At 39.2% G+C, this 23,174-nt stretch overlaps 1 protein-coding gene across 1 annotated transcript in view; it reads right to left on the bottom strand.

Annotated features, from left to right (window-relative positions):
- The window catches only part of plxna2 (plexin A2), a 213,387-nt gene that overhangs the window by 9,173 nt on the left and 181,040 nt on the right, over positions 1-23,174 (bottom strand). Inside the window, exons 21-27 of the mRNA XM_083570462.1 lie at positions 22,638-22,780; positions 21,077-21,345; positions 12,174-12,240; positions 11,402-11,548; positions 10,920-11,079; positions 9,865-9,968; positions 2,119-2,218 (exon numbers count right to left, since the gene is read on the bottom strand). Of these exons, the coding sequence (XP_083426588.1) occupies positions 2,119-2,218; positions 9,865-9,968; positions 10,920-11,079; positions 11,402-11,548; positions 12,174-12,240; positions 21,077-21,345; positions 22,638-22,780 (990 nt within the window). The remainder of the gene's footprint in view (positions 1-2,118; positions 2,219-9,864; positions 9,969-10,919; positions 11,080-11,401; positions 11,549-12,173; positions 12,241-21,076; positions 21,346-22,637; positions 22,781-23,174) is intronic.

The following is a 23,174-nucleotide window of genomic DNA, read 5'->3' as shown; positions in this document are numbered from 1 at the left end:
CGTTTCAGGCATGAAGTATCATGAAATAAGTGCTGATTGAGTTTCTAATCTGTTCCCCCTTTGAAATGTTGTTAAATGTCACTCTGTTTGTAAATGGTAAGGTGAGATAATTATGCCTACTGCTCCTAAATGACAAGTTTATTCCAGGGCTCTCCATTAACTCAAGGCTTTAATGTGCCGACTTGTAAGGACAGATTTCACACACATGCGGTGAGCTCAAGGTGGGTGACATATTTGAGCAAAGCTGTCCATGTTGCTAGGTGACAATTCAGTCTGTATTCGATCCAGGCCCTAATATTTGGCTGTGCATCTTTTGCAGCTTTCTCCCTGTGTGAAGTTATCATTTGCAGCGCATAATTAGCAATCAGAAAGGCCTGCAGCTCTCTGCTGGAAAACGAGAGAGGACCAGATGGGGAGCCCTGAGGCACTAATGTGTGTGCCCAATATGGATGCCATCCAAAGTCAGCAGAGGTATCAGCATTATTGGGAATTTCGGTATATGCTATCAATTCTCACTTGTGCATGCTCTCTCTCTCTCTTTCACTTTGCCTGTAGGCTCCCCAGGGCTTCCTCTAGGCTGTAAAGCAAACTGCAGTATACACACGAGTAAACACTGTCACCGGAGCCATCATTTAAAACTGCACTCAAGCACACATGAGCAATGGCACAGACAATAGGAATTGTATTATTTATATGAAGCGGTGGGGTACTTAAGGGGTTCATAGTAAACACCAGACACCAATTTAAATACTAAAAGAGTAACACTTTCTAATTAAATCCTGGAAATCTTTTTTACCTGAAAAACAATCATTACTAGTTTGCTGTCCATCAGGTTAATGTAATATGCAAATTCTATATAACATAATATTCCAATGAGCTTTAATTTTTTCTTGTCATTACAAATTCAAATTATTTCCAAAATGTGTCATTAATGATAACTAGATAATTGGTTTAAAAAAGGCAGATGTAGAGGACATGGGGGTATGAAGACGGATGATTCCGCTGTGGTGACCCCTAATGGGAGCAGCCGAAAGAAGAAGAAGAAAAAGAATTATAACTAGATAAAATAAAATATGTATTCTAAGATCTAAAACATCTCTACTTTAAAATTCATTAATAATAATATTTCCTCAATTTTAAAGTATTAAAAAATAAATAAATAAATAAATAAATATATATATATATATATATATATATATATATATATATATATATATATATATATATATATATATATATATATATATATATTTTTTTTTTTTTTTTTTTTTTTTTTATTTTTGTAGAGGTAGAGGTAATAGTTTAGTGATTAAGGCATTTGGATCCAAATGCCCCAGCCACAGCAAACTGCCACTCGTGGGCCCCTGGTCAAGGCTCTTAAACCCATTGCTGCTCAGTTATATGAATGAGATAAATGACAAATGCTGTGTGTAAATTTGAATTTCTATAAATTAAATTTTAATTCAATCTGAGCAGTTTCTAAAATAATAAAAAAAATTAGCAAATGGTGTAGTAAGCATTCAGCATAGTGATATACACTATATGGACAAATGTTTCTGGACCATAAATTAGTGTGTACTTTTTGAACATGCCATTTTACGTTTAGTTCCTAGTTACTTTCATAATAACCTCCAATCTTCTGGGAAGATGTTCCACTAGAATTTGGAGTGTGATTTTGGAACTTTGTGCTCATTCAGCCACAATGGTGTTCGTAAAGTCAGGTACTGATGTGGGTGAGGTGAGGAGGCCTGGGGTGCAGCAGCATCATTTCAATTCATCCCAAAGTGTTCAATAGGGCTGAGGTCAGAGCTCTATGGCAGGCCACTCAAGATCTCCCATTCCAAACCATGTAAATAATATCTTCATGGCATTGGTTTTGTGCACAAGGGCATTATTATGCTGGATCAGATTTGGGTCTCCTAGTTCAAGTGAAAGGAATATTTAATGCTATCTCACTCAAAGACATAAAAAAATAACTTTTCCCTCTCTTTTTTAGTGTTGCTCTTAATAAAGAAAAGTACTTCTTAACCGATTACTCGATTAATTGATGGAATAATTGTTGGAATACTCGATTACTAAAATAATTGATTGGTAGCAACCCTAACTGTAATCACTTACCGTATCGGCTGATGGATGTGCGGGAGATGCTGGCTGTGGGAGGAATGTTGTAGGAGGAGGTTTGCTTCGTAACCAGCGCCACCACCGATCGGTCTGACACCTGCACAGTAAACAAATAATGGCCTGGTATTGTAGCAGGTAAAGGAGCATTCAGTTTCAATTGCTTAATGAAGCATAAGGAAAATAATAGCAAAACCATTGATACATAATATTAGGAAGAAAACTATAGCATACAAAACGATAAGCTCTTGAAATTGCATTCAACGCTTTTATTTAAGGGTCGAGGGCCATTTCACGGTTACTGACTTCACAAACTGTCAGTGCAGTTTGAGGCAATTAGGAGAGTAGTGAGGCAAATAGTTTATCTGCTGATAAAACAAGTGAATGTTCTCTGCATACATTACAACTGAGAGAACAGAAGCCCAGTCAAAGGCAGCGCTTTGAGTCGTCTTCAATCCCTGTTCTAGTCCTCAGATGTGGAAATGACTATAGTAAAACTTTCTTTCGGCTTCTCCCGTTAGGGGTCGCCACAGCAGATCCTTCGCATGTTTGATATGGCACGTTTTTACGCTGGATACCCTTCCTAATGCAACCCTCCCCATTTATCCGGGTTTGGGACCGGCACTGAGAGTGGCTGGGGTTGGTTCCCTGACCGGGGATCAAACCCGGGCCGCAGCGATGAGCGCGCCGCATCCTAACCACTAGACCACCAGGGGACCTGGAAAAGACTATAGTACTTTTCTTAAATATCATTTTGTAAGATTTTACATTACGCACATGTTAAGGAAATTGAATGCCTGTACTCATTATTTTACAAGCGAACAAAACATACATTTTTATTTGCATTTACTTTCTCAATCTTTATCTTTTTATTCCTATAGAAAAAGAATGAAAGCATTTGCTAGAGAAAGATCTAGATAGCTACCCAAGCAAAATAAGTATGTTAAGGTAGGAAGGAGTTTAAACCAACAGCTGGCTAGAATAATTAGCTAGTACAGTTTTACTTCTCTATTTAGCTAGTTGAATTAGCTAGCTAGGTAGGAGTTTAGCCTAAAAGCTGGCTAGAATAATTAGCTTGTCAAATGATGTGTTAATTGATCATGTGCCTTATTATTCATTCTAAAAGGGCTAATAAATGTTTGCAAACCAGCATGCCAAATTCATAGGTTAGCAGAATATTTAACATATGACCGTATTACTGAACTGTTCCAGAAACCAACTAGTCATGCCGAATTAGAGCATACAAACTGTACCGTATGTAATAGATGAACAGGATATGTAATGTCTTGTATAAATCTGGAACCTGATAAAGAGTTATGGAAAAAAAAAGCTAAAAGATGGCGAGAAAAAGCTGGTGAAAAATAATGACAGGAGACAGGAGCTTCTTGTCATGCCTCTGAAAGCCAGTGCTGGTTCTTCAGATCTCCAAAATGGATAATTAGCCTCATTCATGCTTACAACCGAGACTGAACATTGAATTCAAGCTCTATGCTTTAACCTGACAGTTTGTTTTCCTGCATACATTTGGACGGTTTTCTTGTAAAATGTATGGCTTTGGATTTAGTAAATTCCCTGCCTGGTTTTTCTTTCATCTCATCTCAGTAGTCCACGCACTCAGACTACTTCTCTCAATCAGGCCATTTCAGCACACCACCTCTTTGGATACCTACAGAGTTCTCCTCATTGTCTTTAATGATAAACCGCTAGAAACGGATTACTGGTTCATAATTGCTGGTAAAAATGAAGGGAATCTGATTTCAAAAATGAAGCCAGAAAGCACTTTATTTTAAGTGCTTTAAGTGTTTGGCTAGCATTAGCTAAATACACTAACCCACACTAGCAGGGTGTGTTAGTGAGTGAGAGAGAGAGAGAGAGAGAGAGAGAGAGAGAGAGAGAGAGAGAGAGAGAGAGAGAGAGCGAGAGAGAGAGAGAGAGAGAGAGAGAGAGAGAGAGAGAGAGAGAGAGAGAGAGAGGTCAACTTCAACAGCCTAAGATAGTCAAAGCTTCAGAAAGTCTATTTCACAAAGGGAAAAACAGGTCTCTCTCATCGCAGTAATAGAGTCCATAATCTCTTCTCTCTCGCTGCCTCAGTGTAAAGGCTGCCCGCAGACAGAAATCCCCTTGCACTGCTCCACTCCTCTTCTTTCTCCTTCTCTCCTCCAGTCCTCCTCCCCAGGACCATTAGCAAGTGTCCAGTTCAGGTTTGAATCCTACCTTGCATGGGGCTAATGGCCTGGCTGGAGAGACACTCGAAGGAGTGGAAAAGACTGTTAAAGAAATCATGTCAGAGTCGACACTGCTTATCCGACTCTCAGAAACAGTAACCTTTCTCTCTTACTCCTACCCTCTTGCTCTCCATGCTTCCATTTTCTCTATTTCATGTATCTCTGCCTTCCACCCTTGACACCAGGAAAGGCTCCATTAGCAGTATCTTTCACCATTGTCTTTTTTTCTTTCTCTCTCTTTCTTTCCCCGACATTCTCACCTGAATAGGATAAATGCTTAAAAGCTGCCCAAATTTGACTCCCCCCACCACTACCACCACACACACCCACACACCCCTGAAATGCTGAATGCTGACATTTTCGACAATTTCAATGATCTGAAACAACTATTAAATTGCGAATGCTAAAATAGTTTATGATTCTAGCATTTGCAATTTAGTAGTTGTCATGTAGAGATATGAAGATTCTGCTTCATTCTTTTTTTCCCTGGCTGCACAAAGTCCTTTGTTAAAATTGAACACAGGAAAATGGTTTTCGTGACAGTCTCACAGTGTTAAATATAAAAATAAAAAAATTAAAACTGGCAGGGGGTGGTTTAGATGTTTAAGAGGCACAGCATTTCGTTTTCTAGTCTTTTAAAGACTAGATGTTACATACTTTGTGTAAACCTCATAAGTGTAGTCAAAGCATTATTTCAAATTGCTGAGGCTTGCAAAACTGCCTTTTTTTTTTTACATCTACATCTTGCTACGACTACAATAGTTTTTTTTACTACATCCTAAACAGCAAAAATTCGACATCCCTATCTCTGCTAAATTCCTGTTTCTTACACTTGCTGTGTGCATATGTGCCTGAGTATTTCCTAAAGCAGCAAAAACAGCATGAAGTGTCTATATGGAGATAGATGGCAGATGATTGAAGGAAGGTGGATTTGCCCTTGAGAGATAATCCTGGGCTGGGAAGGCTGTCTGATAGTGGCTGGGTGGAAGTGATAAACGGCCAGCGTTAGGTGAGATAAGGCCTCAATCAAACACAAAAAGCCAAGCCTTTTTCCAATATCTCTGATCCCCATGGCCTCTCTCTGATGGGCATCAGCAAAAGCTCCTTTAGCAGGCAGAGCATTAACTCAAAGGCCACCTTCAAGCAAACAGGAAGTGAAGCAGTCAATGCTCTGCCCTGCATTCATTTCATCCTAAACTGCAGAATAATCATTTTTTTTTTCCAAGTCAAATATAGACAATATGCATTTATAAATACATCACAAATATCTGCAGGGTGGGCTTATAGGATAGTTATTATATAAAAATTTTTTTTTGATTCAATAAAAACACGAAGCATTTATGTCCATCTACAATAAACGCAAACAGCAATCGAGAACACAATGTGACTCACTATATTTATTTAGATATTTATTTTGGTGAACGGCACTTGTCATCCAAAAGTTTTTTGAACTTTTGCTCATAGGTTCTGCTGAACCCAGACTTTTGTGCTTAACAATGCAGGTATGTCTGCATTCTTGCAAGTTTTGATGAATTGTTCCTGTATTTTTTTTCCCACCTCATCTCATTCTTCATATAGTACATATGCGTTGTGGAATCTAATGTTGGAATCAGAGTTGCGTTCACATTCACACAAATTGTGGCACATTTCCAGTGCAACTTCCTGCAATTATTCTTGGGTTCAGTACCACATGCAAACCATTTCTGTTCCAGACTAATCTACCAGTATTAAACCCCCTAAGGGGTTGGGACCCTGGATTACAGCTGAGAAGGTTTGAATCCCAGAATTGCCAAGCTTCCACTGTTGGGCTCTTAACCTTTAACTGTAATTCACGTAGAATAAGAGTCTGCCAAATGAACACATGCAAATTCAAATCTGTTAGAGGTTCATTCTTCCTGAGAAACAGCTGAAGCTGTGCTCTAGGTGTCAAGAAAACATTTAATAGATTTAAGAATCATGAATCAGTGGGGCTGATAATTGCAATGATATGCCATATTTTCCATCAGCACTGTTATCGATGTGCATTATCATCTGTTACTCAAAGAGAACTTCCAGAGACATGATTAAGCCCGATTGCTTAATACGTGTCGGAATGCTTCATGACTAATTTCATTCCCCGTGCTCTGTTTTAAAACACGTTTTTAATTGCTTCTTCAACAACCAAGTGGCATACTGTAAGAGATATTCTAGGCGTGAATCCATTGCTATTGACACTCAAAGAAACAGATGTACACTTCAGCACATTACACACACACACACACACACACACACACACACACAAACACACACACACACACACACACACACACACACACACACACACACACACACACACACAAAAACAAACACACACTCTTGGGCACACTACTTAGCTTACACTCAGCACATTTGAATTGTTAATTTCTTATCTCTCATGCCACTCAAAACCTTGAAATTGGAAATTCATATGTTGCCCCAAGAGTACAGCAGCCCCCCAGGGACACACTTGAAGCCTGCAAATGATATTTAACCTGTGCAAGGTTAACAATCTCACCTCTGCTGATTGGAGTGAGAAAGACTGAATGACTGATTTTTCACATAAAAAAAAATAAACTTTTAAACGTAAACTTTTGAACTCATTTGGTTTTCTGTTTAGCCAGAACATAAGTGAATTTCACCGAACTGATTGGAAAGAAAGACAGAGATACAGAGATTAATAGAAAGATGTAAATTGAGAGCAATGCTATCTAGGCTAATGAAATCCTTATTTGATGACCTAACAGACTAATCACCAGTGTGCAATTCTAGTCAAGTAATCAGCAGAAGCGCTTCATGTCATCACATTAACATTTTAAGCTATTCTTCGCCTTTTGAAGGTGTTTACTTTATGACACTCAACGTCCACTTTATTAGGAACACCAGTACACCTGCACATCCATGCGGTTAACTAATTAGCCAATCATGTGGCGGCAGCACAGTGCAAAAAATCAAGCAGATGCAGATCAAGAGTTTGATGTTAATGTGCGCATCAAACTCATCAGAATGAAGAAAAAGTGTCATCATTGTGACTAATACTATGGTAGCCCATGTCCAAAGCAACTTACATTTATCTCATTTATACAACTAAGCAGCTATGTGGTTGAGTGGCAGCTTGGTGTAATTGGGATTCAAACTCATGACCTTTGGATCCAAAGCCTAATGCCTTAACCAATAAGCTACCGCCACCCTGTGTGCAGAGCTACTGCAGGCTGAAACACATTGTTAATAAAAGAGATCCGAAGACATTGATATGTCTGCCTGAAAAGATGAGTTTTCAAATGAGATTTGAAAATAGTTGCCAAACGCATATGTAGAAGAACTAGGTTCGATAAGGACATTGATCTAAGAGTTCGAGAAGGAGTATATGTCAGAAGTAAGTCAGATAAATATGAAGGAGCCAGGTTATGTAATGTCTTATAAACAAAAGGCAGGATTTTAAATTCAATGCGCTGTTTAACAGGAAGCCAGTGCAAATGTTGTGGTCCATTGTAGGAGTTCTACTGAGTATACGTGCAGCTGAGTTCTGCAACAACTGTAACTTGTGTAGGAGTTTATAGGGAACACGAAAAAAAAAGAGCACTGCAATAGTCCATGAATGAGATGACAAGAGCATTAACCATAATAGCAGTGCTTCTCATTGAGAGGGCCGGGCTGAAGCCATTTATATTTCGGATGTGATAGTAATGTGTATTTGTTACATGCTAGGTGTTGTCAAGGATAACACCTGAGCTCTTAACCTGTGTCGAAGGAAAAATAGTAGAACTGTCAATACACATAGAGAAACTACTGGTCTTAGATAGATTATTTTTTGTGCTCACATGGAGTATTTCAGTTTTGCTACTGTTGAGTTTAAGAAAATTATTTGAGAACCAAGAAGATGCAGGAAGGTCAAAAGTAGGTTTAGAAAAGAGATAGAGCTGGGTGTCATCAGCATAACAATGGAAATGAATACCATGTTCTTGAAAGATACATCCAAGTGTCAATAAATAGATGATAAATAGTAAGGGAAAGTATAGTGTTTCTTTAGTCTACAGAGAGATATGCACTTGTTGCTTCTGTGAATGCGATGGGTGGAGGGGACGTGCTATATTCACCCATGACATAAAAAAACAACAACAAAAACAGCTTTTTCTTCATGAAACTTAGCAGCTAAGCTTTTTGTTAAATGCATCTGTTACACCTGCTTATGTTTCACCTGCAATGTATTTTAAGAACCTTAAGTAATCGTTATTCTGTATAAGTGGGCTCATAATCAGATGTTCAGCACAGCCGTTCTACTTATCACACTTAATTTGATCATGTAGCTCAAAAAAGATGCCAAAAGCCTTCTCGTACTTTCTCATCTCCTGTGCCTTTCCTTTTTCCTTGTTCTCCTCTCTGTACAGCCTTTCATGCTGTATTAAGAGTTTAGACCATCACAAACACAAATCACCTCAGATCCGTCATTAATGCCGCAGACAGGGATTATTTTTGCTCGGGGACAAGTTGTGTTTCTCTGCCATGCGGCTTTCATTCTTGATAATGACTGCGATAAAAAGGTGACGAGCAAAATGAAGCACGCTGAGACAGAGAAACATGAGTCTACAATCAACTACTCTGTCATGAAAGAGTGAGAAAGAGAGAGGGAAAGAGAGAGAGAGAGAGAGAGAGAGAGAGAGAGAGAGAGAGATAAGTAGAGAGATGCACAAACAGATGAGCAGGAGTGAACATTGATTGAAAATCACTTTTTCTTTCATTGCGTCAACTTCCTTATTTGTGTAATGTGCTGCATTTGGCACTGTCTAGAACTGAAGGTGGGCGAACGATACACTCCAGTACTTCAGTACTTTGAAAATAAAGGGCAGGAGGACACAGTTAAATGAGCATGACGGACAAGAGGCTAGTCAAAACCCACACACACTCTGTCTCATTCACACACATTCACACAGACCTCTTCGCTCCATCAACTAATAAAATCCATTACTGAAGGTGAATGAGAGAGAAGTACTTAGACAGGATGCAGGAAAAAAAAAGCTTTGATCGGTTTTCTCCAAAGCTGCTTACTGCAGGCCACTCAGACAGTCGCTTGTGGGCCGTCTGATCTACACTTTAGTAGGCCACAACTCAGAACTTTGGGAATTATGATCTCACTGCCGAACAAGTTTTTATTGGGCAGAAAAACAGTCACAACAAAAATCTTTTAAATGGCAGATCCTGCTGGTCTGTGAGGTTCCCATTCTATCTATAAAATCAGTTAATAGAATCCATAGAACTTAGCAGGGTGTATGTGCTAGCAGGTGTATTCTTGGACAAAGCAAAGCTTTACAGTTCAAGAAGACCATTCTGACTAAAAGGATAAAATTATTTGTGTAAAAAAGTCAAACGTTTCTGTTACAGAATGTCTTTACCACTGTGATGCTTGATGTGCCAGCTAAAAAAAAAGGTTTGTATTATGATCTTACCAATAATGATGGTTTTGTTATATGTTAGCTAGCAATAAGCTCTTTTAGATTTAAAAACAAACCTGATAGTGCACGAGTGTGTTGAGCCTCTTCCAGTCATTCTCAATCTTGGTGGTGATATCTTCGTCCTGCAAGACCACTCGTGCCATCCGGCCTTGACGCCACTCTGGAAAACACCCACACAAGCATAAATGAAGAAATACTACAGAGTGTGTTGATGGAGAGAATTAGACAGGTTCAGGGGAGAAAAAAAATTATCATCGATTTTCCCATCCACTGAATGGTCCTCATTAGGCCATGTGCTTGCCAGATGCACAGATGATGGGAGTGAAAGGAAAAAAAAATGCAGAGCTGTGCTAGTTCCAGGCACCAAAAAGCTTGGAATGGAAGCAGTTGTTCAGGCCAAGGTGCTTGAAAGCTGGTTTGAACCACTGATGGGCAGCTTTTGTGCCATATTTATGTGCAAATTATGTGTGCCAGAAATGAGGCAGGGAATTGGGAATGATTAAATTTTCCCTAATCAAAATCACACCTGTATGCTGAAAAACATAAGCCAGGGTCTAACAACTAGCTAAAAATCCTATTATAGAGGAAATTATTTAAGGGTTTATTTTAAATGAGTGCTTCGTCAGGTGCTTGGTGAAAATATGGGTCTTAATCTGATCAACTCAGTAGGTGAGATTTGGTCAGTTTTTTTGTTTAAAAGGCAAACGTCATTGTTGAAATCTGGCTCCATGACTAAACAATGTGAAATCACTTGTATATTTTACCAAGGGGAACACACACAGACACCTCTCAGCTCCTATAGTGTGGGTGGGGTAGCTGACCGCCAATTTACTCAATGGCATGTGGGGAAAATTATCCTCTTAATGCCCGTGACAAATAACTATGATTACCACAACGACGACAGCTTGCTGAGGTGTGTGTGTGTGTGTGTGTGTGTGTGTGTGTGTGTGTGTGTGTGTGTGTGTGTGTGTGTATGTGTGCACACGTGTTCATTTCTGTGCATGCAGGTTTTTTGTTTTTTTTTGTATGCCTAGTTAATGCCGAATGAGGCTTGCTGCAGATCTGCCAATCACACATCTGTACACTTTAATGCGCTGCGATAAGTGCTCACCCAGGTCCATGTCTACAGCTCTTGGTCTCTGAGAGTAGGGCATATTCTTGTAGATGGCATCCAGTATCTTTTCCTTCACCTGCGTAATGGTATCACAGTTCAGCACCTTCACCGCAATCTCCGGACTGTTCTCGTTATCCGGATTCACACAGTTCAAAATCTGAAAGAGGGAGATAACAAATGAGGAGGAGGTTGATGTGGATGAAGAGTAATCCACAGTTGGAGTGCTCTGATGGAGCTGAGCTTTGGGTACATGGCAAGGTTGAGAGAAAGGCCATTTGCTGGGCCCAGAAATCTAATTTCACACCCACTGCAGGAGCCCAATTTCAGCTTCAGCAGGGTATTAGGGCTTAATGAACAGTCTGCCCGAGCACAAAAACACACACGGGAAAGCACACATGTGGCACGTGCACATACGTGTCAAAACAACTCGCCACAAAGAATAAAAGTCCATGTATAGGACAGTGTGTTAGACTACTAACCAACGTTTTGTACTCTATTTGCTGCCGTATGAGCTTGTCTTCACTGAGTGAGTAGCGAGCTTCTCCTGTGATGGCATCTATAGGCCCTTTTTCCATCTGCTGCTTTATAGCACAATAGAGCATAAACAAGGGCTCTCCAGCGCACTCCTACAGTGGAAAAGAAAGAGAGAGAGAAAAAAGCAGGAGAGAGTAATATTAGAGAGAAAGTGCATGGAACAATATGTTTACTTTATGAGGATTAGACAGGTCTTTCTTTGGTCTGTCCACATGGCTGTATGTCTACAGCATTTAGTACCACACCCAAATGAAATCTTGTTTGAAAATACCCTTATGCATCATTTATTCACGTCTTACTGAGGAGGTTCCTATGAAGCAACAACACTTAATTCAATATTTTGTAAACTTTTTGTTACTATATTATTACATCTCATGACACTGAAGCAAATGGTGTGTATATAGGATCTACAGTATGTCGCAATGATCTCAATCATATACAAAATTATTCAATAATATATTGTTTAAGGTTTGGATAAGTTATTTGTACCCACAACTTTGCATATCATGGCCACTGGTGTCCAGAGGAACTCCAATACGAGATGCGTATTTCATTCGCCATCTTACTTATACATGCACATTGATCCACGTCATATACTGAATATTTAATAAACATTATTTATTTATTAAATCAATTATTTTTAAACATAGAGTGTATGTGTGTAATGATATTGCTTCATGTAAGTGTAGAACAGCATCAATCTGCTACTGATACTACCTTAAGGAACTTGTGAAGCAGGAACGCAAACCAGTTGGTGAGCATCTTCTCAGCCACAGACTCAGTCCTAAAAAAAAAGTCAAAAAAGCAAACTTTTACAAGTGATTTTTTTTAAGAGAGATAGTCACAGACTGGAAAATAAATATGCTAACAAAGGTGCAAAGTTTTCTAGTAATGACAATCAACATCAGTGGGCAATGATCTTATTGAGAAGCATATGCATGCTGAAAGCCTTTTGTTTCAAAACTATATATTGAAAGTTGTGTCAAAGATTAAAAAATGTGAATGGTTTTTCAGGTCAATCAAAAATATCTTCTTTGCAAAATGCAGTACATAAACAAAGATCAGTATCAGAACAGGTAATTGAAAGTAAATACCACTTAATAGTTTGTTATATCTCCCTTGCTTGCAATAACTGCCAAGAAAATAAAACTGGCAGCCCACTGACATCAAACTGTTGCATTCTTCCTTTGTTTTGTGGGGTTCCTCCCATCAGTCTCCTCTTTAGGAGGTGAAATGCATGCTCAATTGTATTAACATCTGGTGATTGACTTGGCCAGTCTAAAACCTCCCAATTTTTCCCCTTGATGGAGTCCTTTGTTGTGTTGGCAGTGCGTTTTGGATCATTGCCTTGGTGCATGATGAAATTTCTCCCAATTATATTGGACGCTTTTCTCTGTAAATTGGCAGACATGATATTTCTGTAGATTTCTGAATTCCTTCTGCTGCTACCATCATGAGTTACATCATCACTAAAGGTTAGTGAGGCCATTTCAGAAGCAGTCATGCAATCCGTAAGCCATGATACCATCAACCTTGTTTGTTTCGGATCATGAACAGATCCTTTCCTTCTTTATACATTGACCTTTCCATTACTTTTGTAGAGGTAAAAAATATAGGTATTAAAACTTTTCGGCATATTCCAATCTGTTGACAAAATTGCTCGCTTTTCTTACATAGAGTGTTCCCTGGTCTGCCTGTTAGTTTTCTGTTTTTGGAACAAAAGCGATCTTCACAGGTGAAACTCAAAACTCTATTCAAGACTACACATTCAGAACTATTAATATTTTAAACAATCAATCTAAAAGGGCATACCTGGGCACCAAGAAACCCCTGTCATTCACATGGACCAATATTTCTGATCCCTTGAAAAAAATAAGTTTAAACAAAAGCTGCCATGTACACTTCACTCTCTCCCTCACTCTTCTTCTTTTCACTAGCCTTCCCTGTCCATTTCCATATTTTTCTGTTTCTGGTCCTGACCGCAGGCCCTTTCATGTTTTGCTTGCCTTTGAAGCAATGCGAAGGATACACACGCGTTCCCCGGCGTGAACTGTATTAAACACACTCATAAACAGATTTTCATGCTGTTCTCCAGAGCACATGAGGATTATTTTGGAAGTGAGATGAGCGGATGTTTTTGTTGAGAGCGGGAAAAAAAGAGAAAAAAAGGAAAAAAAAAGAAGAAGAGAAGTAAGATAGGAAAAACAGAGAGAGAACAAACAGCATCCAGACAGGAGTGGTTAACGGACATGAAAAATACATGAAAGAGTTACTCTCCCACTCCGAGAGATCAGTGTTCCTGTGGAATACCAATACCTTTTCTCCTTTTTCTTTCTTTCTCTCTCACTTGTGCTCTCTCTCTCTCTCTCTCTCCCTCTCTCTTACAGACACACACAGATACTCACACTGCCTTTCTTTCACCTCAGAATATCAGAACAGAATTTATTGTTTGTTGAGTGTAGGAATGACAGATAAAAAAAAAAAATACACTTGCACACACACACACACACACACACACACACACACACACACACACACACACACACACACACACACACACACACACACACACACTAAAGGCTATGAAGGATAGCTCGGCTTCAATTTACTCAGCAGCATGCAGAGAAAATGACTCTCCCAATGCTCATGAAAATAACTCTTATTATCTTGGAGATGACGGAAGTGTGCACGTGTGTATGTCTGTCTGTGTGCCAGAAAAAAACAAAACAAAGAAGAGCAAGGTGGGTGGAATAAGTCCTACTGCACATCTCTATCAGACAAATGAGAAAGCAATAATGCTCACACTGCACTCGAGACAAGAATAGAAAGACGAATATACAGTAAGCAAGAGAGAGAATGTTCCTTTTACTGCAATGTCCATGAACATTGCATCCTCATGTCAATCAGGTCACAACAACAAGCAGATTTTTGGAGTAAAATAGCAATGCAGCCATATACTGTATATACTGTATATAGATATCTGTATACTCTTCAATACTTCTGCTTCTCTGTGATGGGTTTGTGTGAAAGCAGAACAAAGATATGAAGAATGTAGCTCTAATGTATTTTAACCTCAACCACTGAATACCTTGCCTTCTTAACAGCATTAGACAAAGCAGTTACCATTACACTTCCCCTTAAAATGTTACACTATATTTACAAATGTACAAGAACTCTCCAGTACTAATGCGGGTGTGTGTGTGTAGGAAGGGTCTCACTGTGTGCCTGTAACTATAGAAAACTTTTTCTCTTAGAAGGTGCAGGCGATGTGCAAGAGGATAGAACACTGAACTGCATCAACATGAAAAATATAGTTCTTATACAGAAGATCAGTACTTTAACTTTTGACTGTACATCAGTACTGTGCAAAGCAAGTACAGTTATACTTTTACTCAAATATAATTTGAAATGATTTTTTTTTTTTTAGCAGTATTTAAGCAAATATTTCTACTTTTACTTAAGTACAGGAAGAATGTGCTTCGTCCATCATTGCAAACAATTTTAATTCCAGAGAAAGTGGTTATAAAGTTGTATAAAATCCATTCAAATACATCCATCCAGTCCATTTTTGTTCTTCTGGACAAAAAAATCAAATGGTCATGAGGTTTCCCAAATGGTATGGTCTAGTCAATCCATCTGTCCCCCTCCCCCATGGTATTAGCACGAAATGTCAACGTCAATGAATAACTTTTAACAGATTTTTATATGGCAAAAAGATATTTATGAGTACTGACATATGCATGCATAAATATATATATATATATATATATATATATATATATATATATATATATATATATACACACACACACACACACACACACACACACACACACACACACACACACACACACACACACACACACACACACACACAGACTGCCCGTCCAAAAAAAAGTCACCACCTGGATTTAACTAAGCAAATAGATAAGAGCCTTCCATTGGATAATTACTGCATAGATGATTATGTTTCAGCTCTTTTTTCAAGCTATTTAACCCTAACTGATGCAGTAAATAGCTTCTCAATTCTTAAACGACCATGCCGAAAGACACATCCTGTGATCATGGAAAAGATGTTAATCTGTTTCAGAAGGGTCGAATTACTGACATGCATCAAGCTAAGAAAACATCTAAATGACATTGCTAAAACTACAAAAATTGTGTTAAGAACTGAGCAACGCATTATTAAATACTGGAAAGATAGTGGGGAACCATCTAAAATCAAATCGTAAAAAAAAGTAAAACTCATGGCTATGTTTAATAGTGACAGTAAGATCATTTTCACACGCACAATGCAAAGGGAACTCAAGGGATTAAGACTAAACAGCTGTGCAGCCCCAAGAAAACCACTTATCAGTGAGGCTAATTTGCCAGGGAGCATAAAGATTGGACTCTGGAGCAATGGAAGTAGTTCATGTGGTCTGATAAATCCAGATTTACCCTGTTCCAGAGTGATGGGCGCATCAGGGTAAGAAAAGAGGAGGATGAACTGATGCGCCCATCATGCCTAGTGCCTACCGTACAAGACTGTGGGGGCAGTGCTATGATCTGGGGTTGCTGCAGTTGGTCAGGTCTCGGTTCAGCAACATTATGTGCCCAAAGAAGAGGTAAACGAAATACCTGAATGACCAGGTTATTCCATTAATCTTTTCTTCCCTGATGGCACAGGCATAAACCCATTGAGAATCTTTGGGATGTGCTGGTGAAGACTTCGCGCGGTGGTCTGACTGTCCTATCATCAATACAAGATTGTGTTAAAAAATTGCTGCAATTTAGGATGGGAATAAATGTTGTGACATTGCAGAGGCGTATCGAAACGATGCCACGGTGAATGCGTGTTATAAAGTTAAAGTAAATAAAGCTAAAGGCTGGCTAACAAAATATCGGAGTGTGTGGCATTTTTTTGAACAGGTAATATATATATATATATATATATATTATAGACAATAATAACGCGATTTGACAAGTTGAACCAATCACGCTGCTCACCCCGAGGACTGAGAACAAATAGCTTCCACACCTCCTGCAGAAAAGACCAAGGTTTTGTGTAAGCAAACTCCAGACCACCTTTTCAAGAAGATTTGCATGTAAAGCCATTGCAGAGCAGAACATGGAAATGGTTAGCAACTAAGAGCGAGAATATATTTTTGAAAGATATTAAATTCATATAAAATTGAAAGTGAATTCTTTGTGTGTAGGCACATTTGTAAATAAGTCCTTTAATATCTTTATTTACTGTGTGTGTTCTCTGAAAGAATGATGGGTACACACACACACACACACACACACACACACACACACACACACACACACACACACACACACACACACACACACACACACGCACACACATGCATGCACTACTAACTGAACACCGCTGTGTTTAATATTGGGTGCATCAGGCAGGGACAGATGGAGGGTCTTCTGCCTGCAATCACAGACAGCCACTTGGATGACAGCTGCACACACACACACACACACACACACACACACACACACACACACACACACACACACACTCACACTCACACACACACACACACACACACACACACACATAGTACAGCTTTCTTTTACACAAATATGACTTGAACTGACAAACATTTTAGACGATGGCCGTGTTCCCATTTTCTATTCAACCGTGGGTTTGGCAGCCACACAGAGAGGAGTGAAAACAACTGAGCTTCAATTAGAGGGGGGAAATGAATAAAATAGAGAAGGGGGGGGAATTCTCCCAAAATTATTTATTAAAATCCATTATCTGTCAGATGTTTCCTAAACACTTTTACATAAGAGCCTCCCAGGAGAAACATGCCCAACGAAGAGTAGACACACACACACAGAACCCCCAAGCAACAGAAAAATACACCCATACAGAAGCAGAACTTAATGGGAGCTATTTGCACGACTAAATGAGCTCGCCTCATCCCCGAGAAAGCAAGCCAAATCAAATGTATTGTGCGTTCTCCCCACTCCTCTCGCCTCCTAATGTCTCCCTGAATGCTTTAAAAAGAAAAAGTCTCACTCTCTTTATTTCTCTCCGACTCTTGATGCAGTCTTTTAATTGAGTATCATTAATGAACATCACGGTTTCATTAGCCAATTACACACTGCGTGTGTGAGTTTGTGTTTATGGTGGTAAAGGAATGCTTCAGTAACGGGGTGACATACAGAACAATGTTCCTCACTAATAGTCCATGCCTAGCTGCTCTGGATGGCTGCAAATCTCATTACTGAACTCAGAGAAAGTGCACAAACACACACACACACACACACACACACACACACACACACACACACACACACACACAAGCACAAACGCACAATAAAAAAAAAACACACGTTCACACAGCATGAGCATGATGAGTGAGAAAGGGCCGGAGGCAAAAGAACCATTCCATTTTTAGCCCCCATTGCCTTCAGATTCAGATATTTGCATGCTGTAGTATAGATGGCTGAGAGAGAGAGAGAGAGAGAGAGAGAGAGAGAGAGAGAGAGAAGAGAGAGAGAGAGAGAGAGAGAGAGAGAGAGAGAGAGAGAGAGAGAGAGAGAGAGAGAGAGAGAGAGAGAGAGAATTCAGAATATTTTTTTATACACTAGGTTAAAGGGTGGCTATAAAGACAAAAAGTTATAACTGTAAAGATTTAGATTTTACGAGCAGAAACTGGATTTGGAAATGTATGGCTTACACACAAGCTTAAAACCACAAGAAGAAAAGCCAGAAAAGAAGACAAACTTTATTTTTTCTTGCATTTAACTCATAATTCTTCTGCTTACATACTGAGCTTTTTTACATAAACCATTTATACTTTTGCTTTTTCTTTCCTGTAAAATTTGTTAAAAAAACACACAATTTGCTTTAATTTCAAATCCCCAGGAAAACTGGAATGCACGGACAAAATGCACGGAAAACCCAGGGTTATGTTCTAGTAGTGCTAAATAGTCATTCCTTCACCAGTGTCTCCTTCTCTTTTTTTTTGAGGTGAAGGAGAGATAAAAAAATAATCACCTTGCCATATTACAGAGGAACCATATCATAATATCTAAACCTCCTTGTCCTGAATACTTGCCCATGCTGGGAAACGTTACAAAGCACCGTATCTGCTACAAGCTGCTGGCAAATGTGAATCCTCATAAACGACTGCAGTAATAATGAACAATTCCATCGCTCCAATGAATCTATACTTTTCTCTGTTAAAGAAAATATCTTCATTACACATAGAATTTGCAGAGCGGCTGCCATAAAAGTCCCTGTGTATGAGCTGTTACCATAGAAACAAAAACATATAACAAGTGCATCAATAGAACCCTTTTGGATATATCCTTTATTTCCTAGCTATGTCTGTGTGAACCATGTTGTTATACAAACCTAATGCACATAAATCCACTGATCAATCACAACCAAGAATCCAGTAGTTCTACATATTTCTAGATAGTTCCATATAAAAAATTACCATTATTTATGAGAAAGTTGATGCATGCTGCATGCAATTTAAACAAGAAATCCTTGTTAAAAAATCTTAAGAAAGTGGCCATACTTCAGGGATTTCAAAAGTTTTCATCCTCATTATTTGTTTAACTATTATTAAATGCATGTGGGTCAATTTGAGAAAATAAATTACTCACGCTGATGACATTGAGCACAATTCCTGAGGATGTCTCTCATTTGCAAGCAACTGCCTCAGGGGTGCCTTTGACATACATATTGTCTTTTTAGTATAAAAAAATAAATAAATAAATAAACGGCCTTTGTTCTGTGCGTTTCAAGAAAATGCTGTCGAGTTGCATGCTATCAGGTGTTTCCTCTTTTGTAGCAATTTTTTAACTCCTTAGCTTTGAGTACTAAATGCAGTAAAAATGATGAACAGGGAAAGAAAAATACTTTTTGTAAATGAAAAATATTTTTGTAAACGTATATGTAAAGAAACTGGACTGTTTAATGCAGTGAAGCCAATTTCAAGCCCTTTAAAACATCATTCTAATAAACTCCGTAATAAGACATGATTTAGACTGACAAATGTACAGTGTGTCTCACATACACTCACAAATTGTGTTACATTAAGCCAGTGTGGTCAAGCAGAGAGACAGAAAAAGAGACCAAAAACAGAGTGTTGTGTTAGGAAGAGATAAAATCGCAAAATGGTTAAGCAAAGAATGACAGCAGGGAAGAGAGAGAGAGAGAGAGAGAGAGAGAGAGAGAGAGAGAGAGAGAGAGAGAGAGAGAGAGAGAGAGAGAGAGAGAGAGAGAGAGAGAGAGAGAGAGAGAGAGAGAGAGAGTTGAAGGGGTAGAGAAAAATAATCTTTTCAGTGGCTCTGCCGCATCTAGCTTCCTTCAGCCTCTTTTTTGATGTGCTGAAGGGCGGCGAGCACGATATAATACAAAAGGGCCGTGTCGAATTGATAATCCCTGAAAATTTCAGGAGAAAAAATAAAAGTATTGTCTAAAGCAATGGGCTTCTCAAGCCGGTTGTTGCCACCCCCAAGCCCCCCCGCCCCCCCAAGCACAGGAGGATTACAGCATTATGCTCCTAATGACGTCTGATAATGAGAAAGACGGCACGTCTGTCACGTTAAATAACAGCGTAATCCGTGCTTTTGCCTCCGCTGCTTGAAACGTATGCATGTGCGTGTATTTTCTATGATTATTAATGAGCTTCCCATCGGAGAACATACCATTATGAGCGGAGAGGAGCAAGGCAGAGGAAATTTATTAAAAGGGGAGAGAGAGAGAGAGAGAGAGAGAGAGACAGAGAGAGAGAGAGAGCCTTCGTTGGAGCCTTGCTGCACGGCGACAACTTCATTTAAGCTCAATCAAGCCTTAAGTAGTCAGAGTCTTTGGAGTGTCATTTAATAAATCAATATGACATTAAAATCAGCATTAAGAATGTCTGCGTCCAAAAAAAAAAAGAAAAGCTCTTACTTTGATTGACACATAATTCTGGTGAGATCAGAAAATCAGGCCAAATGTGGAAACATGGGATGATAGTAACCCCCCAGAAGTAGGGAGAAAGATCGAGGAAAAGGGCTGAGGGTGAAAAAAAGGGATTGAGATGGAGATGGAGATGGAGATAGAGAGAGAGGGCTGGAGCCCAGCTGCTCCTGCATGTTTTATGAGGTGGTAGAACAGAGACGATAAACGACACTGACAACCGCACTGCGTTTTGAACCGACAATAGCTAAAAGAGAGACTGCGTGAAAAATAGTGAGGAACGAGAAAGTGATGCATGAAGAGGACATCGTTACATGTCTCTGTGCTCCTCATTAATAATTCCCATAAACTTTCAATAAGCCATAAGCTTGAGCGAGATAACAGATGACCAATCACATTGGCCAATTTGTTTCATTTTTAGTGTGTGCTCTATATATATATATATATATATATATATATATATATATATATATATATATATATATATATATATATATATATATATATATATATACACACAAATTTGTGTGTGCATTGTGTGTGTGAGAGCGTAGCATTGCAGTTTCTCAGGTAGTCACTTCCTGTGCAGTGTGTTAGTGATTGCAAGCCTCGCACAGCAACTTTAACATTAAACTTTGACAGTTTTTGACAGTTTCTCCTGAAAAGTGCACATTTGACTGCAGGATCTTACCTGCGCAGCAGCAGCTTGGGGTGGTTCTTACTCTCCAGGTTCTTGTCAATGAGGTCAGAGAGAAGGTGTTTGAGAACATCGGTTGCATACTCCAGCCTTCCCTGGAGCGCTGTCATGATGAGCGAGGCCACGTTGCCGCGGTCCCGCATGGAGAAAGAGCGCTGCAGCTCAAGCGTGCGAATGAACGTCAAGAGGAACACTTTGTTGTTTATCAGCTGCGCAAACAGCTTCAGAGCCTTCTCCACCGTCTGCTGTCCGTTACCTGAGACCTGCAGGGACACACACACATGGGCAATACAAATCGGTGGTCTTTTTTACATAGTAGTGTACATCAGATACATGTTTATGCACTTATATCTGCAGTATATGTGCAGGTAGCACTGGAATTTGAACTCATCATTTAAACTTTTTTTTTTTTTTCCGTTTTCTAAGAAAAAAAATTATGTAACTGCAGATAATGAATCCTGTCAATTAAATTGCTTAAATCTACACACAGAAATGTTATAAAGCAGCTTTACATAAATTACTAAGGATATTAGGAGCTCAATTCCTAATGAGCAAGCCAGAGACAACAGAGCAAAGGAAAAACTGCCTGAGACGAAATAAGGAACAAACCGTTAAGAGGAACCAGACTCAAAAGGAAATCCATGCTCTACCGGGATTTAAAATCATTACGGTACATAATTGTGGAAGAGTAAAGGCAAACTCGTACTAGTGTGTTGAAATGACATTCATTATGAGCAAAAAAAAAAACCTTACCAAAGAGGTTCTCTGCACACTAGCACACTGCAGTATAATAAAAGTCCTATAGGGATTAGGTGATGCATGAAGATGTAATGAAAGCATTGTACAGCTGCTTTTAAATTTTTAATTGATGAATGAGTTCGGACTTTTCAGGTTTCTCGTTCTTTTTAGGAAAACCTGTGTAAATTGTGATGTGTGGCAATGCCTACAGAGGCATTATATCGACAAGGGTTACAGAACACCCAAATATTCCATCAATGTTTGACTTATAAAAGCAAAAATGACAAAAATTGCCCCGCATGCATTCGATGTCGATTAAGAACGAACGATTGCTGGAGGAGAACTCCTGTTCTCAATAAAGGAGTGGAGAAGAATGGCTGGATAGAGACATTGGCAAACCATTTTCTATCAGGCTTCTGAGCAACTGAGCATTTGCTACTCCATTACTCCTGATAAGATGACTGCTGGTGGGTGAAATGCTGCAGTGTTCCGTACGTGTGTGTGTGTGTGTGTGTGTGTGTGTGTGTGTGTGTGTGTGTGTGTGTGTGTGTGTGTGTGTGGCAAATGCTGGCCCCTTTCTGAAAAAGTCATTGAAATGCATAAGGTAAGCATAGGACTGTGACTGTGTATACATATATATATATATATACTGTATGTGTGCAGTTATCGTCCTTGTGATGACACTTTTCTTGTCTTTTCATGAGTTTTTTTCTACTTCACGTCACGATTTCCCAGGGTCTTTGACCAAGGGGATAATATTTATTCCACTTTCGTGAATACCGATCAAACACAAAGCAGCGGTACATGTATTACACACCTCAAGCTCTCTGAGAACTGGGTGGTCTTCGATGCCGGGGAACAGCACTCTCATGGCATAAGTGCGGTAGTCCAGGTGAGGAATTCCAGCTCGGTCGAGATCGCTGGTCAACTCGTTAATGTCGGTTTGCAACTCGGCAAAAGCTGGTAAAAGAAAGAAAAAAGAAGTAAAATCAACACGTATAGAATAAAAGGCTTAGACATCTCGCCTAATGACAAATAATGTTAGACTCTGGGTTTGCTGACAGCCAGGACCTTAACTATCCACTTGAGTAATTCTGCATTTGATGATTTCTTTAAAAGCACAATATTGTGGAAGAGCACTTCACTGTATTGATTAGCTAGTCTGTCCGTTTCAGACGTCAATGCCTTGAATCAGTCCTGAATAAAGTCTTGAGCTATTTGAGAAATGGCCAGAGATTGGCTTGATGTCTTCTGCCAGCAGACTGTCTCTGCAAATAAACTGTATTTTCAATGAAGTTGCCATTGTGGCACTGCAAAGTTCTTGAATGTCACAAGAATCTTTGACAGTTTTCAT

This window comes from Silurus aristotelis (genome assembly GCF_946808225.1).
Source record: "Silurus aristotelis genome assembly, chromosome: 19".
NCBI classification, from domain to species: Eukaryota; Metazoa; Chordata; class Actinopteri; order Siluriformes; family Siluridae; genus Silurus; species Silurus aristotelis.
The sequence above is the reverse complement of the archived record's forward strand: the minus strand, read 5'-3'. Positions and strand labels throughout refer to the sequence as shown.